Here is a 19,291-nt window from a genome sequence, read left to right on the forward strand (position 1 = left end):
TATGTCAACACAAGATGTTGTCAGCTGGCTTGGTAAAAGTGTTAGAATCTGTCAACACAAGATGTTGGCAGCTGGCTTGGTAAAAGTGTTAGAATATGTCAACACAAGATGTTGTCAGCTGGCTTGGTAAAAGTGTTAGAATATGTCAACACAAGATGTTGTCAGCTGGCTTGGTAAAAGTGTTAGAATATGTCAACACAAGATGTTGGCAGCTTGCTTGGTAAAAGTGTTAGAATATGTCAACACAAGATGTTGGCAGCTGGCTTGGTAAAAGTGTTAGAATATGTCAACACAAGATGTTGTCAGCTGGCTTGGTAAAAGTGTTAGAATCTGTCAACACAAGATGTTGTCAGCTGGCTTGGTAAAAGTGTTAGAATCTGTCAACACAAGATGTTGTCAGCTGGCTTGGTAAAAGTGTTAGAATATATCAACACAAGATGTTGTCAGCTGGCTTGGTAAAAGTGTTAGAATATGTCAACACAAGATGTTGGCAGCTGGCTTGGTAAAAGTGTTAGAATATGTCAACACAAGATGTTGGCAGCTGGCTTGGTAAAAGTGTTAGAATCTGTCAACACAAGATGTTGTCAGCTGGCTTGGTAAAAGTGTTAGAATCTGTCAACACAAGATGTTGGCAGCTGGCTTGGTAAAAGTGTTAGAATATGTCAACACAAGATGTTGTCAGCTGGCTTGGTAAAAGTGTTAGAATATGTCAACACAAGATGTTGGCAGCTTGCTTGGTAAAAGTGTTAGAATATGTCAACACAAGATGTTGTCAGCTGGCTTGGTAAAAGTGTTAGAATATGTCAACACAAGATGTTGGCAGCTTGTTTGGTAAAAGTGTTAGAATATGTCAACACAAGATGTTGGCAGCTGGCTTGGTAAAAGTGTTAGAATATGTCAACACAAGATGTTGTCAGCTGGCTTGGTAAAAGTGTTAGAATCTGTCAACACAAGATGTTGTCAGCTGGCTTGGTAAAAGTGTTAGAATATGTCAACACAAGATGTTGTCAGCTGGCTTGGTAAAAGTGTTAGAATCTGTCAACACAAGATGTTGTCAGCTGGCTTGGTAAAAGTGTTAGAATATGTCAACACAAGATGTTGGCAGCTGGCTTGGTAAAAGTGTTAGAATCTGTCAACACAAGATGTTGTCAGCTGGCTTGGTAAAAGTGTTAGAATATGTCAACACAAGATGTTGTCAGCTGGCTTGGTAAAAGTGTTAGAATATGTCAACACAAGATGTTGGCAGCTGACTTGGTAAAAGTGTTAGAATATGTCAACACAAGATGTTGTCAGCTTGCTTGGTAAAAGTGTTAGAATATGTCAACACAAGATGTTGTCAGCTGGCTTGGTAAAAGTGTTAGAATATGTCAACACAAGATGTTGGCAGCTGGCTTGGTAAAAGTGTTAGAATATGTCAACACAAGATGTTGTCAGCTGGCTTGGTAAAAGTGTTAGAATATGTCAACACAAGATGTTGGCAGCTTGTTTGGTAAAAGTGTTAGAATATGTCAACACAAGATGTTGTCAGCTGGCTTGGTAAAAGTGTTAGAATATGTCAACACAAGATGTTGGCAGCTTGTTTGGTAAAAGTGTTAGAATATGTCAACACAAGATGTTGGCAGCTTGCTTGGTAAAAGTGTTAGAATATGTCAACACAAGATGTTGGCAGCTGGCTTGGTAAAAGTGTTAGAATATGTCAACACAAGATGTTGTCAGCTTGCTTGGTAAAAGTGTTAGAATATGTCAACACAAGATGTTGGCAGCTTGCTTGGTAAAAGTGTTAGAATATGTCAACACAAGATGTTGTCAGCTTGTTTGGTAAAAGTGTTAGAATATGTCAACACAAGATGTTGTCAGCTGGCTTGGTAAAAGTGTTAGAATATGTCAACACAAGATGTTGTCAGCTGGCTTGGTAAAAGTGTTAGAATATGTCAACACAAGATGTTGTCAGCTGGCTTGGTAAAAGTGTTAGAATATGTCAACACAAGATGTTGTCAGCTTGTTTGGTAAAAGTGTTAGAATATGTCAACACAAGATGTTGGCAGCTGGCTTGGTAAAAGTGTTAGAATATGTCAACACAAGATGTTGTCAGCTGGCTTGGTAAAAGTGTTAGAATATGTCAACACAAGATGTTGTCAGCTGGCTTGGTAAAAGTGTTAGAATATATCAACACAAGATGTTGTCAGCTGGCTTGGTAAAAGTGTTAGAATATGTCAACACAAGATGTTGTCAGCTGGCTTGGTAAAAGTGTTAGAATATGTCAACACAAGATGTTGTCAGCTTGCTTGGTAAAAGTGTTAGAATATGTCAACACAAGATGTTGTCAGCTGGCTTGGTAAAAGTGTTAGAATATGTCAACACAAGATGTTGGCAGCTTGCTTGGTAAAAGTGTTAGAATATGTCAACACAAGATGTTGGCAGCTGGCTTGGTAAAAGTGTTAGAATCTGTCAACACAAGATGTTGTCAGCTGGCTTGGTAAAAGTGTTAGAATCTGTCAACACAAGATGTTGTCAGCTGGCTTGGTAAAAGTGTTAGAATATGTCAACACAAGATGTTGGCAGCTGGCTTGGTAAAAGTGTTAGAATATGTCAACACAAGATGTTGTCAGCTGGCTTGGTAAAAGTGTTAGAATATGTCAACACAAGATGTTGTCAGCTGGCTTGGTAAAAGTGTTAGAATATGTCAACACAAGATGTTGTCAGCTGGCTTGGTAAAAGTGTTAGAATATGTCAACACAAGATGTTGTCAGCTGGCTTGGTAAAAGTGTTAGAATATATCAACACAAGATGTTGTCAGCTGGCTTGGTAAAAGTGTTAGAATATGTCAACACAAGATGTTGTCAGCTGGCTTGGTAAAAGTGTTAGAATATGTCAACACAAGATGTTGTCAGCTGGCTTGGTAAAGCAGTCAGGCTGTTGGTGAACTGCACCCTCTGCTGGTTGCTGCCTGTACTACAAGCCATTCATGCTTCCATTGCCAGGGAACTTTTGTTATTCCGTCAAGTTTCACATGACAGTACTGCTGTGTCGTCAAAGTAAAACAATCTGCTGGATCCTCATCTAACAGCAGAATGTTTTGTTTCCTCTCAGATTGAAAGTCTGAGGCATTCCCATAAGATGGAGGTGGCCAGCGTCAAACTGGAGTGTACCCGCTCTAAAGGAGAGGCGGAGCGGGCGAGAGACACCCTGAAGGGGCAACTTGATGGTAGAGTCTTGTCATGTTGTCAGGTGAGCAGCAGTGGCAGCTTCATGTGTGTGTCAGGTCTGCAGACGGACGTGGAGGTGCTGAAAGCTGCGCTAGAGCGACATAAGGAGATTGTTGTGGAAAAAGAGAGGGAGTTGGTCAGGAAGGTGCAGTCTGCACGTGAGGAAGAAATCTACAAAACCACCGTCTTGCATGAAGAAAAGTAACCAAATCAAACAAAAATGCAAGTTTGAATCTGAACTAAACATATTTTTCTGGCTAGGCTGGAGTTGGAGCACCGCCTTGCAGAGTTGGAGCAGCAGGTGGCGCTGCAGGATACCAAAGAGCAAGCCCAGAAAGAGGAATGGGAGGAGCATCTTTGCATTGCCCAAAAAGGGGAGGAGTCTGTGCGCAAAGAACTGCAGACACTCAAGTTAGTGATGTTGGTGATCTGAATAAATAATGCAAAGTTTCTCACAGGTTTTATTTCAAATGCTAATACCCCACCAGCCTTTAATAAAGACATTTTGTGTCCGTCAGAAGCAGATTCAAGCTGCAAAGCTGTCAGCTGCAGGAGCTGGAGAGACAGACATCGCTGATGACGGACCTGAAGCAGGTGAGACATAAAGACTACGCTGCAGGACAAAGTGGAACAAAGCAGCTGACCGCTTACACTGCAAGTCCAATGGGATTGTTAGCAGACTCCAGTGTGGTCAAGAAGTAAACACACTACTTGTCACACTGCACTGTCCTCAAGACCAACAGAATTATCAGACTCCAGTGTGGTCAAGAAGTAAACACATTAGTTGTCACACAGAATGATCAGACTCTAGTGTGGTCAAGAAGTAAACACACTACTTGTCACACAGAATGATCAGACTCTAGTGTGGTCAAGAAGTAAACACATTAGTTGTCACACAGAATGATCAGACTCTAGTGTGGTCAAGAAGTAAACACACTACTTGTCACACAGAATGATCAGACTCTAGTGTGGTCAAGAAGTAAACACACTACTTGTCACACTGCACTGTCCTCAAGACCAACAGAATTAGACTCCAGTGTGGTCAAGAAGTAAACACATTAGTTGTCACACAGAATGATCAGACTCCAGTGTGGTCAAGAAGTAAACACACTACTTGTCACACAGAATGATCAGACTCCAGTGTGGTCAAGAAGTAAACACACTACTTGTCACACTGCACTGTCCTCAAGACCAACAGAATTAGACTCCAGTGTGGTCAAGAAGTAAACACATTAGTTGTCACACAGAATGATCAGACTCTAGTGTGGTCAAGGAGTAAACACATTAGTTGTCACACAGAATGATCAGACTCTAGTGTGGTCAAGAAGTAAACACATTAGTTGTCACACAGAATCATCAGACTCTAGTGTGGTCAAGAAGTAAACACATTAGTTGTCACACAGAATCATCAGACTCTAGTGTGGTCAAGAAGTAAACACATTAGTTGTCACACAGAATGATCAGACTCTAGTGTGGTCAAAAAGTAAACACATTAGTTGTCACACAGAATGATCAGACTCTAGTGTGGTCAAAAAGTAAACACATTAGTTGTCACACAGAATCATCAGACTCTAGTGTGGTCAAGAAGTAAACACATTAGTTGTCACACAGAATGATCAGACTCTAGTGTGGTCAAGAAGTAAACACATTAGTTGTCACACAGAATGATCAGACTCTAGTGTGGTCAAGAAGTAAACACATTAGTTGTCACACAGAATGATCAGACTCTAGTGTGGTCAAGAAGTAAACACATTAGTTGTCACACAGAATGATCAGACTCTAGTGTGGTCAAGAAGTAAACACATTAGTTGTCACACAGAATGATCAGACTCTAGTGTGGTCAAGAAGTAAACACATTAGTTGTCACACAGAATGATCAGACTCCAGTGTGGTCAAGAAGTAAACACATTAGTTGTCACACAGAATGATCAGACTCCAGTGTGGTCAAGAAGTAAACACATTAGTTGTCACACAGAATGATCAGACTCTAGTGTGGTCAAGAAGTAAACACATTAGTTGTCACACAGAATGATCAGACTCCAGTGTGGTCAAGAAGTAAACACATTAGTTGTCACACAGAATGATCAGACTCTAGTGTGGTCAAGAAGTAAACACATTAGTTGTCACACAGAATGATCAGACTCCAGTGTGGTCAAGAAGTAAACACATTAGTTGTCACACAGAATGATCAGACTCTAGTGTGGTCAAGAAGTAAACACATTAGTTGTCACACAGAATGATCAGACTCTAGTGTGGTCAAGAAGTAAACACATTAGTTGTCACACAGAATGATCAGACTCTAGTGTGGTCAAGAAGTAAACACATTAGTTGTCACACAGAATGATCAGACTCTAGTGTGGTCAAGAAGTAAACACATTAGTTGTCACACAGAATCATCAGACTCTAGTGTGGTCAAGAAGTAAACACATTAGTTGTCACACAGAATGATCAGACTCTAGTGTGGTCAAGAAGTAAACACATTAGTTGTCACACAGAATGATCAGACTCTAGTGTGGTCAAGAATTAAACACATTAGTTGTCACACAGAATGATCAGACTCCAGTGTGGTCAAGAAGTAAACACATTAGTTGTCACACAGAATGATCAGACTCCAGTGTGGTCAAGAAGTAAACACATTAGTTGTCACACAGAATGATCAGACTCCAGTGTGGTCAAGAAGTAAACACATTAGTTGTCACACAGAATGATCAGACTCTAGTGTGGTCAAGAAGTAAACACATTAGTTGTCACACAGAATGATCAGACTCTAGTGTGGTCAAGAAGTAAACACATTAGTTGTCACACAGAATGATCAGACTCCAGTGTGGTCAAGAAGTAAACACATTAGTTGTCACACAGAATGATCAGACTCTAGTGTGGTCAAGAAGTAAACACATTAGTTGTCACACAGAATGATCAGACTCTAGTGTGGTCAAGAAGTAAACACATTAGTTGTCACACAGAATGATCAGACTCTAGTGTGGTCAAGAAGTAAACACATTAGTTGTCACACAGAATGATCAGACTCCAGTGTGGTCAAGAAGTAAACACATTAGTTGTCACACAGAATGATCAGACTCTAGTGTGGTCAAGAAGTAAACACATTAGTTGTCACACAGAATGATCAGACTCTAGTGTGGTCAAGAAGTAAACACATTAGTTGTCACATTATTCTTACTGCAGCCAGTTAACAGTATGAAGAAACACAAGTTTGGTTGGGGATTGATGTTCCTTCTTTTTGTTATTATAAAAGGTCCAGCACAACATTCATACTTTGTTGTCCAGTCCTTTCATCATTTATTTACATGTTCAGAATGCGTAGTCTCCTTCATTGCCTGGCTGTTGACTGCATACACCATCAAGCCCACTTCCATTGATGAATATGTGCTGTCCATACTTCATATAAAGAACATAACCACTGTGTGTGTTTATTAGAAACAGCAGGAACTCTGCGGGGAACTTGGAACTTTGTCGCGCTCTGAAGCTGAGCTGATGGAAGCAAACCAGCACCTGAGGGCCAAACTGGACAACATGAGGGAGGAGCTGAGGAACGTCCGAGCTCAAGCGGAGAGGAGCCAACACGAGGCTGAGAGGTTGCTAGGAATAGAAATATTGTTAGTGTGATGATTACATGATTGTGGCTCCTGCAGGCGGGTGGAGGAGAGTCACATGGAGTAGTGTGATGATTGCATGATTGTGGCTCCTGCAGGCGGGTGGAGGAGAGTCACATGGAGTAGTGTGATGATTACATGATTGTGGCTCCTGCAGGCGGGTGGAGGAGAGTCACATGGAGTAGTGTGATGATTGCATGATTGTGGCTCCTGCAGGCGGGTGGAGGAGAGTCACATGGAGTAGTGTGATGATTGCATGATTGTGGCTCCTGCAGGCGGGTGGAGGAGAGTCACATGGAGTAGTGTGATGATTGCATGATTGTGGCTCCTGCAGGCGGGTGGAGGAGAGTCACATGGAGTAGTGTGATGATTGCATGATTGTGGCTCCTGCAGGCGGGTGGAGGAGAGTCACATGGAGTAGTGTGATGATTGCATGATTGTGGCTCCTGCAGGCGGGTGGAGGAGAGTCACATGGAGTAGTGTGATGATTGCATGATTGTGGCTCCTGCAGGCGGGTGGAGGAGAGTCACATGGAGTAGTGTGATGATTGCATGATTGTGGCTCCTGCAGGCGGGTGGAGGAGAGTCACATGGAGTAGTGTGATGATTGCATGATTGTGGCTCCTGCAGGCGGGTGGAGGAGAGTCACATGGAGTAGTGTGATGATTGCATGATTGTGGCTCCTGCAGGCGGGTGGAGGAGAGTCACATGGAGTAGTGTGATGATTGCATGATTGTGGCTCCTGCAGGCGGGTGGAGGAGAGTCACATGGAGTAGTGTGATGATTGCATGATTGTGGCTCCTGCAGGCGGGTGGAGGAGAGTCACATGGAGTAGTGTGATGATTGCATGATTGTGGCTCCTGCAGGCGGGTGGAGGAGAGTCACATGGAGTAGTGTGATGATTGCATGATTGTGGCTCCTGCAGGCGGGTGGAGGAGAGTCACATGGAGTAGTGTGATGATTGCATGATTGTGGCTCCTGCAGGCGGCTGGAGGAGAGTCACATGGAGTAGTGTGATGATTGCATGATTGTGGCTCCTGCAGGCGGGTGGAGGAGAGTCACATGGAGTAGTGTGATGATTGCATGATTGTGGCTCCTGCAGGCGGGTGGAGGAGAGTCACATGGAGTAGTGTGATGATTGCATGATTGTGGCTCCTGCAGGCGGGTGGAGGAGAGTCACATGGAGTAGTGTGATGATTGCATGATTGTGGCTCCTGCAGGCGGGTGGAGGAGAGTCACATGGAGTAGTGTGATGATTGCATGATTGTGGCTCCTGCAGGCGGGTGGAGGAGAGTCACATGGAGTAGTGTGATGATTGCATGATTGTGGCTCCTGCAGGCGGGTGGAGGAGAGTCACATGGAGTAGTGTGATGATTGCATGATTGTGGCTCCTGCAGGCGGGTGGAGGAGAGTCACATGGAGTAGTGTGATGATTGCATGATTGTGGCTCCTGCAGGCGGGTGGAGGAGAGTCACATGGAGTAGTGTGATGATTGCATGATTGTGGCTCCTGCAGGCGGGTGGAGGAGAGTCACATGGAGTAGTGTGATGATTACATGATTGTGGCTCCTGCAGGCGGGTGGAGGAGAGTCACATGGAGTAGTGTGATGATTGCATGATTGTGGCTCCTGCAGGCGGGTGGAGGAGAGTCACATGGAGTAGTGTGATGATTGCATGATTGTGGCTCCTGCAGGCGGGTGGAGGAGAGTCACATGGAGTAGTGTGATGATTGCATGATTGTGGCTCCTGCAGGCGGGTGGAGGAGAGTCACATGGAGTAGTGTGATGATTGCATGATTGTGGCTCCTGCAGGCGGGTGGAGGAGAGTCACATGGAGTAGTGTGATGATTGCATGATTGTGGCTCCTGCAGGCGGGTGGAGGAGAGTCACATGGAGTAGTGTGATGATTGCATGATTGTGGCTCCTGCAGGCGGGTGGAGGAGAGTCACATGGAGTAGTGTGATGATTGCATGATTGTGGCTCCTGCAGGCGGGTGGAGGAGAGTCACATGGAGTAGTGTGATGATTGCATGATTGTGGCTCCTGCAGGCGGGTGGAGGAGAGTCACATGGAGTAGTGTGATGATTGCATGATTGTGGCTCCTGCAGGCGGGTGGAGGAGAGTCACATGGAGTAGTGTGATGATTGCATGATTGTGGCTCCTGCAGGCGGGTGGAGGAGAGTCACATGGAGTAGTGTGATGATTGCATGATTGTGGCTCCTGCAGGCGGCTGGAGGAGAGTCACATGGAGTAGTGTGATGATTGCATGATTGTGGCTCCTGCAGGCGGGTGGAGGAGAGTCACATGGAGTAGTGTGATGATTGCATGATTGTGGCTCCTGCAGGCGGGTGGAGGAGAGTCACATGGAGTAGTGTGATGATTGCATGATTGTGGCTCCTGCAGGCGGGTGGAGGAGAGTCACATGGAGTAGTGTGATGATTGCATGATTGTGGCTCCTGCAGGCGGGTGGAGGAGAGTCACATGGAGTAGTGTGATGATTGCATGATTGTGGCTCCTGCAGGCGGGTGGAGGAGAGTCACATGGAGTAGTGTGATGATTGCATGATTGTGGCTCCTGCAGGCGGGTGGAGGAGAGTCACATGGAGTAGTGTGATGATTGCATGATTGTGGCTCCTGCAGGCGGGTGGAGGAGAGTCACATGGAGTAGTGTGATGATTGCATGATTGTGGCTCCTGCAGGCGGGTGGAGGAGAGTCACATGGAGTAGTGTGATGATTGCATGATTGTGGCTCCTGCAGGCGGGTGGAGGAGAGTCACATGGAGTAGTGTGATGATTACATGATTGTGGCTCCTGCAGGCGGGTGGAGGAGAGTCACATGGAGTAGTGTGATGATTGCATGATTGTGGCTCCTGCAGGCGGGTGGAGGAGAGTCACATGGAGTAGTGTGATGATTGCATGATTGTGGCTCCTGCAGGCGGGTGGAGGAGAGTCACATGGAGTAGTGTGATGATTGCATGATTGTGGCTCCTGCAGGCGGGTGGAGGAGAGTCACATGGAGTAGTGTGATGATTGCATGATTGTGGCTCCTGCAGGCGGGTGGAGGAGAGTCACATGGAGTAGTGTGATGATTGCATGATTGTGGCTCCTGCAGGCGGGTGGAGGAGAGTCACATGGAGTAGTGTGATGATTGCATGATTGTGGCTCCTGCAGGCGGGTGGAGGAGAGTCACATGGAGTAGTGTGATGATTGCATGATTGTGGCTCCTGCAGGCGGGTGGAGGAGAGTCACATGGAGTAGTGTGATGATTGCATGATTGTGGCTCCTGCAGGCGGGTGGAGGAGAGTCACATGGAGTAGTGTGATGATTGCATGATTGTGGCTCCTGCAGGCGGGTGGAGGAGAGTCACATGGAGTAGTGTGATGATTGCATGATTGTGGCTCCTGCAGGCGGGTGGAGGAGAGTCACATGGAGTGGTTGGAGGACAAACACAAGCTGCAGGAGCGCCAGGCCAAGCTAGAAGAGAAGTACTCTCAGCTGAAAGAAAAGTTGCACAAGGCAGCTGTCGCTCAGAAGAAGGTACTTTCTTACATTACAACCTGTCTTTTCTCATAGAAATACTTCTACGTTGTACAACCTTTTATTTGGAATATTTGGATCATTCATATGGTATATAAAGGTCAGCGGTCCAAACTTTTTCCACAAAGGGCCACAAACTAAAAAGTCAAAGTATGTGGAGGCCATTTTGATATTTTTTATTTCCCATATTTTCCAGTCGATAGAGCACACCCACTCCATTTTTGAAGGAAAACAATTGTTTCCATATATTAGCCGCACCGCAGAAATGCAAAATGAGTTATTTACACAGAAAGATTTTGTAAACGTTTATTTAAATACCTTAATTGTTTCCAAACGGTGTCTGTAACACGGCAGTAAAACGGCTGATCCAACAAAACAGAAGTCAGGGTCATGGACCCACTAGCTACGCAAGCTAGCTCTCAATCAGCTAAACAGACTCAATAACTCCACGCTGACGTTTTGGTGAATTTACTGTGGGATTTATGGTAGTGAAACTATACAAAAAGAATGTTGTTGTAAGTTAACAGTACTAACACAAACACTCTTTAAACCTGTTAGCATATTAGCTCATGCTAACGACGCTGGTTTGATTACATTACAATAGCACGTACAAATATACAGACATCACACATGGCACAATTTAGTAAGAAAGAATTGTTTTAGTTATAATAAATGATAAATGGGTTATACTTGTATAGCGCTTTTCTACCTTCAAGGTACTCAAAGCGCTTTGACACTATTTCCACATTCACACACACATTCACACACACATTCACACACCCATTCACACACTCATTCACACACACACACACACATTCACACACACATTCATACACACATTCACACACACTTTCACACACTGATGGCGGGAGCTGCCATGCAAGGCGCTAACCAGCAGCCATCAGAGGCAAAGGGTGAAGTGTCTTGCCCAAGGACACAACGGACGTGACTAGGAAGGTAGAAGGTGGGAATTGAACCCCAGTAACCAGCAACACTCCGATTGCTGGCACAGCCACTCTACCAACTTCGCCACGCCGTTGTATTGTAAAACCTACTAACGGAGTGATGAATGAAGAATCCATACCAGTAGAAATGCTATAGATTTCTAAAATGTGCAACGACACTTGTACTTCAGGTTCAAAGTTCAGTCTAAACAGAAGGGCTGCAGTGAGCAAACTGGTCCAAAAGATGGCGCCATAGCACAACCAATAACACACCATATTAGTGTATTTGATTGTTTTTTTTTTAACTATTTGCCAGCGAAGAAAAATCCATAAATTAGCCACACCGTTTTATAAGCAGCAGAGATCAAAGTGTAGGAAAAAGTAGTGCATTATAGTCCGGAATTTGCAGTAGTAAAGAAATGCTAAAAACAGATATATTTAAAGACAAAATATTGTGTCAGCTTTGTATTATAGGTGACAAAGTACATTATTATTAATTGTTAGAATATTTCAGCTTTCTTTCCATTACATTCCGATTTTTTGCTTACATTTTAACTGTTTTTCCCCATGTAAGAATAGAATAATACAATTGTGTAACTTAGTGTATCAAACATTCTGCCCGTAAATAAATATTAATGTTCAGGTAATTGTTTATTATTGTTGCTGTCATTTTTAATTAATTTCATTTACATTAATGTTATTAATTATAATAATTATATAATTATATTATATAATAATTCATTATATTAAGTATGTTAATATTTGTATTTTTCAACTAACTGACTTAACTGAGCTTTATATTTCATTTTGAGAAGGTCTAATATCATGGGTGTCTAAACTTTTTCCACCAAGGGCCACACTGAATAGTCAAAGTATGCGGGGCCGTATTGATATAAATAATTATATATATTTAAAGACAAATCTTTGTTTTATAGGTGACTATTGAATTATTTCATTCTTACATTACATATTACATTACACATTACATACATAATTAATCATTCTTATTAATTATTACAATTTTACCTTTTTCCTATTACATACTGATCATTTAGCTCTTTTTTTCTTCTTACCCACAAGGAAATATGAGAGAGTGATAATGCCATCTAGTGTACGTAGTTGGAACTACACGCTCCACAGACACTAACAGGACACTTCTTTCAAACAAGATGACAATCCTCTCTGACCTAAATGTGGCAGACAAGACAATGTTTGGGAACGATGCTGAAGTGTAAACATAAGAAGCTGAAGTGTAAACATAAGAAGCTGAAGTGTAAACATAAGTAGCTGAAGTGTAAACATAAGAAGCTGAAGTGTAAACATAAGAAGCTGAAGTGTAAACATATGTAGCTGAAGTGTAAACATAAGAAGCTGAAGTGTAAACATAAGAAGCTGAAGTGTAAACATAAGAAGCTGAAGTGTAAACATAAGAAGCTGAAGTGTAAACATAAGTAGCTGAAGTGTAAACATAAGAAGCTGAAGTGTAAAGATAAGAAGCTGAAGTGTAAACATAAGTAGCTGAAGTGTAAACATAAGAAGCTGAAGTGTAAAGATAAGAAGCTGAAGTGTAAAGATAAGTAGCTGAAGTGTAAACATAAGAAGCTGAAGTGTAAAGATAAGAAGCTGAAGTGTAAAGATAAGAAGCTGTAGTGTAAACATAAGAAGCTGAAGTGTAAACATAAGAAGCTGAAGTGTAAACATAAGAAGCTGAAGTGTAAAGATAAGAAGCTGAAGTGTAAAGATAAGTAGCTGAAGTGTAAACATAAGAAGCTGAAGTGTAAAGATAAGAAGCTGAAGTGTAAACATAAGAAGCTGAAGTGTAAAGATAAGTAGCTGAAGTGTAAAGATAAGTAGCTGAAGTGTAAAGATAAGTAGCTGAAGTGTAAAGATAAGAAGCTGAAGTGTAAAGATAAGTAGCTGAAGTGTAAAGATAAGAAGCTGAAGTGTAAACATAAGAAGCTGAAGTGTAAAGATAAGAAGCTGAAGTGTAAACATAAGAAGCTGAAGTGTAAATATAAGAATCATGAAGTGTAAATATAAGAATCATGATGTGTAAAGCTAAGAATCATGAAGTGTAAATATAAGAATCATGATGTGTAAAGCTAAGAATCATGAAGTGTAAAGCTAAGAATCATGATGTGTGTGTGCAGAGGAGAAGTCAGAGAGAGAAGAAAGAGAAAAGTCTACAGAATACAATCCAGCTGCTAGAAGCACAAATGGAACAAATCAAACTGGAAGCTGCTGCTGCCAACAAGTCAGTATTACTTCATTAGTACTACTTCCTCTGTGTATTACTTCATTAGTACTACTTCTTCTGTGTATTACTTCATTAGTACTACTTCTTCTGTGTATTACTTCATTAGTACTACTTCCTCTGTGTATTACTTCATTAGTACTACTTCCTCTGTGTATTACTTCATTAGTACTACTTCTTCTGTGTATTACTTCATTAGTACTACTTCCTCTGTGTATTACTTCATTAGTACTACTTCCTCTGTGTATTACTTCATTAGTACTACTTCTTCTGTGTATTACTTCATTAGTACTACTTCTTCTGTGTATTACTTCATTAGTACTACTTCCTCTGTGTATTACTTCATTAGTACTACTTCTTCCGTGTATTACTTCATTAGTACTACTTCCTCTGTGTATTACTTCATTAGTACTACTTCCTCTGTGTATTACTTCATTAGTACTACTTCCTCTGTGTATTACTTCATTAGTACTACTTCTTCCGTGTATTACTTCATTAGTACTACTTCCTCTGTGTATTACTTCATTAGTACTACTTCCTCTGTGTATTACTTCATTGTACACGTAGTACTACTTCCTCTGTGTATTACTTCATTGTACACATAGTACTACTTCCTCTGTGTATTACTTCATTAGTACTACTTCTTCCATGTATTACTTCATTAGTACTACTTCCTCTGTGTATTACTTCATTAGTACTACTTCCTCTGTGTATTACTTCATTGTACACGTAGTACTACTTCCTGTGTATTACTTCATTGTACACATAGTACTACTTCCTCTGTGTAGTATCTATTACTTCATTGTACACATAGTACTACTTCCTCTGTGTATTACTTCATTGTACACATAGTACTACTTCCTCTATGTAGTATGTATTACTTCATTGTACACATAGTACTACTTCCTCTATGTAGTATCTATTACTTAATTGTACACATAGTACTACTTCCTCTGTGTATTACTTCATTGTACACATAGTACTACTTCCTCTATGTAGTATGTATTACTTCATTGTACACATAGTACTACTTCCTCTGTGTAGTACACGTAGTCTTGATAAGTGCATAGATAGTCCTACTTCCTGTGTGTAGTACACATAGTATTAATAAGTGCACAGATAATACTACTTCCTGTGTGTAGTACACATAGTATTGATGAGTGCACAAATAGTACTACTTCCTGTGTCTAGTACACGTAGTATTAATAAGTGCACATATAGTACTACTTCCTGTGTGTAGTACACATATTGATAAGTGCACAAATAGTACTACTTCCTGTGTGTAGTACACATAGTATTGATAAGTGTACAGATAGTACTACTTCCTGTGTGTAGTATTGATAAGTGTACAGATAGTACATGTAGTATTGATAAGTGTACAGGTAGTACATGTAGTATTGATAAGTGTACAGATAGTACATGTACTATTGATAAGTGTACAGATAGTACATGTAGTATTGATAAGTGTACAGGTAGTACATGTAGTATTGATAAGTGCACAGATAGTACATGTAGTATTGATAAGTGCACAGCTAGTACATGTAGTATTGATAAGTGCACAGATAGTACATGTAGTATTGATAAGTGCACAGATAGTACATGTAGTATTGATAAGTGTACAGATAGTACAAGTAGTATTGATAAGTACACAGATAGTACATGTAGTATTGATAAGTGTACAGATAGTACATGTAGTATTGATAAGTGTACAGATAGTACATTTAGTATTGATAAGTGTACAGATAGTACATGTAGTATTGATAAGTGTACAGATAGTACATGTAGTATTGATAAGTGTACAGATAGTACATGTAGTATTGATAAGTGTACAGGTAGTACATGTAGTATTGATAAGTGTACAGGTAGTACATGTAGTATTGATAAGTGTACAGATAGTACATGTAGTATTGATAAGTGTACAGATAGTACATGTAGTATTGATAAGTGTACAGGTAGTACATGTAGTATTGATAAGTGTACAGATAATACATGTAGTATTGATAAGTGTACAGATAGTACATGTAGTATTGATAAGTGTACAGATAGTACATGTAGTATTGATAAGTGTACAGATAGTACATGTAGTATTGATAAGTGTACAGGTAGTACATGTACTATTGATAAGTGTACAGGTAGTACATGTAGTATTGATAAGTGTACAGATAGTACATGTAGTATTGATAAGTGTACAGGTAGTACATGTAGTATTGATAAGTGTACAGATAATACATGTAGTATTGATAAGTGTACAGATAGTACATGTAGTATTGATAAGTGTACAGGTAGTACATGTAGTATTGATAAGTGTACAGGTAGTACATGTAGTATTGATAAGTGTACAGGTAGTACATGTAGTATTGATAAGTGTACAGGTAGTACATGTAGTATTGATAAGTGTACAGATAGTACATGTAGTATTGATAAGTGTACAGGTAGTACATGTAGTATTGATAAGTGTACAGATAGTATTAATAGTTGTTCCTGCAGACGTCCTCTTCAGTGGGAGGAGCATGCTCAGATGCGCAGGAGGTTACGGGAACTTCAGAGAAGACACGACGAGTTCCGGCGCCTCCTGCTGGGCGACCACAGTTCCTTCACCTTTGGCCCCGCCCTTCTGACCTCCACGCAAAAGCCCTTTGTGGTGAGGGACATACCTGTAGACATAGTGGTGAGTAGCAGGTGGAAGAGCAGCGTGGTTGCTAAATGTGGTGAGGGACATAGACATAGTGGTGAGTGTGGTGAGGGACATAGACATAGTGGTGAGTGTGGTGAGGGACATAGACATAGTGGTGAGTGTGGTGAGGGACATAGACATAGTGGTGAGTGTGGTGAGGGACATAGACATAGTGGTGAGTGACATAGACATAGTGGTGAGTGTGGTGAGGGACATAGACATAGTGGTGAGTGTGGTGAGTGACATAGACATAGTGGTGAGTGTGGTGAGGGACATAGACATAGTGGTGAGTGTGGTGAGTGACATAGACATAGTGGTGAGTGTGGTGAGGGACATAGACATTGTGGTGAGTGTGGTGAGGGACATAGACATAGTGGTGAGTGGTGAGTGACATAGACATAGTGGTGAGTGTGGTGAGGGACATAGACATAGTGGTGAGTGTGGTGAGGGACATAGACATAGTGGTGAGTGTGGTGAGGGACATAGACATAGTGGTGAGTGTGGTGAGTGACATAGACATAGTGGTGAGTGTGGTGAGGGACATAGACATTGTGGTGAGTGTGGTGAGGGACATAGACATAGTGGTGAGTGGTGAGTGACATAGACATAGTGGTGAGTGTGGTGAGGGACATAGACATAGTGGTGAGTGTGGTGAGGGACATAGACATAGTGGTGAGTGTGGTGAGGGACATAGACATAGTGGTGAGTGTGGTGAGGGACATAGACATAGTGGTGAGTGTGGTGAGGGACATAGACATAGTGGTGAGTGTGGTGAGGGACATAGACATAGTGGTGAGTGTGGTGAGTGACATAGACATAGTGGTGAGTGTGGTGAGGGACATAGACATAGTGGTGAGTGTGGTGAGGGACATAGACATAGTGGTGAGTGTGGTGAGGGACATAGACATAGTGGTGAGTGACATAGACATAGTGGTAAGTGTGGTGAGGGACATGGACATAGTGGTGAGTGTGGTGAGGGACATAGACATAGTGGTGAGTGTGGTGAGGGACATAGACATAGTGGTGAGTGACATAGACATTGTGGTGAGTGGTGAGTGACATAGACATAGTGGTGAGTGACATAGACATTGTGGTGAGTGGTGAGTGACATAGACATAGTGGTGAGTGTGGTGAGGGACATAGACATAGTGGTGAGTGTGGTGAGTGACATAGACATAGTGGTGAGTGACATAGACATAGTGGTGAGTGTGGTGAGGGACATAGACATAGTGGTGAGTGTGGTGAGGGACATAGACATAGTGGTGAGTGTGGTGAGTGACATAGACATAGTGGTGAGGGACATAGACATAGTGGTGAGTGTGGTGAGGGACATAGACATAGTGGTGAGTGTGGTGAGGGACATAGACATAGTGGTGAGTAGCAGGTGGAAGAGCAGCATGGTTGCTAAAACGAGGAGTGGTGTGTGTGCAGGAGGAAGAGGAGATGCTTCTGTTGCGTCAGCGCATGGACCAGCTGGATGTAGCTCAGCAGCAGCAGCTCCAAGAACTGGGAGGTCTGGTGCACCAGGACCCTCAGGTGGACCTCTGACACCAGGACCCTCAGGTGGACCTCTGACAGCAGGATCCTCAGGTGGACCTCTGACACCAGGACCCTCAGGTGGACCTCTGACACCAGGACCCTCAGGTGGACCTCTGACAGCAGGACCCTCAGGTGGACCTCTGACAGCAGGACCCTCAGGTGGACCTCTGACACCAGGATCCTCAGGTGGACCTCTGACACCTGGATCCTCAGGTGGACCTCTGACACCTGGATCCTCAGGTGGACCTCTGACACCTGGACCCTCAGGTGGACCTCTGACACCAGGACCCTCAGGTGGACCTCTGACACCAGATCCCTCAGGTGGACCTCTGACAGCAGGATCCTCAGGTGGACCTCTGACACCAGGACCCTCAGGTGGACCTCTGACACCAGATCCCTCAGGTGGACCTCTGACACCAGATCCCTCAGGTGGACCTCTGACAGCAGGATCCTCAGGTGGACCTCTGACACCAGGACCCTCAGGTGGACCTCTGACACCAGATCCCTCAGGTGGACCTCTGACACCAGGACCCTCAGGTGGACCTCTGACAGCAGGACCCTCAGGTGGACCTCTGACAGCAGGATCCTCAGGTGGACCTCTGACACCAGGACCCTCAGGTGGACCTCTGACACCAGGACCCTCAGGTGGACCTCTGACACCAGATCCCTCAGGTGGACCTCTGACAGCAGGATCCTCAGGTGGACCTCTGACACCAGGACCCTCAGGTGGACCTCTGACACCAGGACCCTCAGGTGGACCTCTGACACCAGGACCCTCAGGTGGACCTCTGACAGCAGGACCCTCAGGTGGACCTCTGACACCAGGACCCTCAGGTGGACCTCTGACAGCAGGATCCTCAGGTGGACCTCTGACACCTGGATCCTCAGGTGGACCTCTGACACCAGGACCCTCAGGTGGACCTCTGACACCAGGACCCTCAGGTGGACCTCTGACACCAGGACCCTCAGGTGGACCTCTGACACCAGGACCCTCAGGTGGACCTCTGACAGCAGGATCCTCAGGTGGACCTCTGACAGCAGGACCCTCAGGTGGACCTCTGACACCTGGACCCTCAGGTGGACCTCTGACACCTGGACCCTCAGGTGGACCTCTGACACCTGGACCCTCAGGTGGACCTCTGACAGCAGGATCCTCAGGTGGACCTCTGACAGCAGGACCCTCAGGTGGACCTCTGACACCTGGACCCTCAGGTGGACCTCTGACAGCAGGATCCTCAGGTGGACCTCTGACAGCAGGACCCTCAGGTGGACCTCTGACAGCAGGATCCTCAGGTGGACCTCTGACAGCAGGACCCTCAGGTGGACCTCTGACAGCAGGATCCTCAGGTGGACCTCTGACACCTGGACCCTCAGGTGGACCTCTGACACCAGGACCCTCAGGTGGACCTCTGACACCAGGACCCTCAGGTGGACCTCTGACACCAGGACCCTCAGGTGGACCTCTGACAGCAGGATCCTCAGGTGGACCTCTGACAGCAGGACCCTCAGGTGGACCTCTGACACCTGGACC

General features: G+C 43.6%; 1 protein-coding gene across 4 annotated transcripts in view; it reads left to right on the plus strand.

Moving 5' to 3' along the window:
- Positions 1 to 18,660, plus strand: part of LOC133662545 (centrosomal protein of 83 kDa-like) — a 52,930-nt gene extending 34,270 nt beyond the window's left edge. For 2 of the 4 annotated variants that reach the window (XM_062066656.1, XM_062066657.1), the window contains exons 8-17: positions 3,091 to 3,407; positions 3,468 to 3,617; positions 3,725 to 3,800; positions 6,642 to 6,799; positions 10,220 to 10,349; positions 13,444 to 13,547; positions 16,035 to 16,215; positions 17,653 to 17,946; positions 18,109 to 18,135; positions 18,622 to 18,657. In XM_062066656.1, coding sequence (XP_061922640.1) covers positions 3,091 to 3,407; positions 3,468 to 3,617; positions 3,725 to 3,800; positions 6,642 to 6,799; positions 10,220 to 10,349; positions 13,444 to 13,547; positions 16,035 to 16,215; positions 17,653 to 17,769 — 1,233 coding nt within the window. In that variant the 3' untranslated portion in view covers positions 17,770 to 17,946; positions 18,109 to 18,135; positions 18,622 to 18,657. Of the gene's footprint in view, positions 1 to 3,090; positions 3,408 to 3,467; positions 3,618 to 3,724; positions 3,801 to 6,641; positions 6,800 to 10,219; positions 10,350 to 13,443; positions 13,548 to 16,034; positions 16,216 to 17,652; positions 18,025 to 18,108; positions 18,136 to 18,621 lie in introns of those variants that run through there. The other 2 variants (XM_062066655.1, XM_062066654.1) reach the window with 2 other exon arrangements.
- The last annotated feature ends 631 nt before the right edge of the window (positions 18,661 to 19,291 follow it).

This window comes from Entelurus aequoreus, linkage group LG12, assembly GCF_033978785.1.
Source record: "Entelurus aequoreus isolate RoL-2023_Sb linkage group LG12, RoL_Eaeq_v1.1, whole genome shotgun sequence".
Lineage (NCBI taxonomy): Eukaryota > Metazoa > Chordata > Actinopteri > Syngnathiformes > Syngnathidae > Entelurus > Entelurus aequoreus.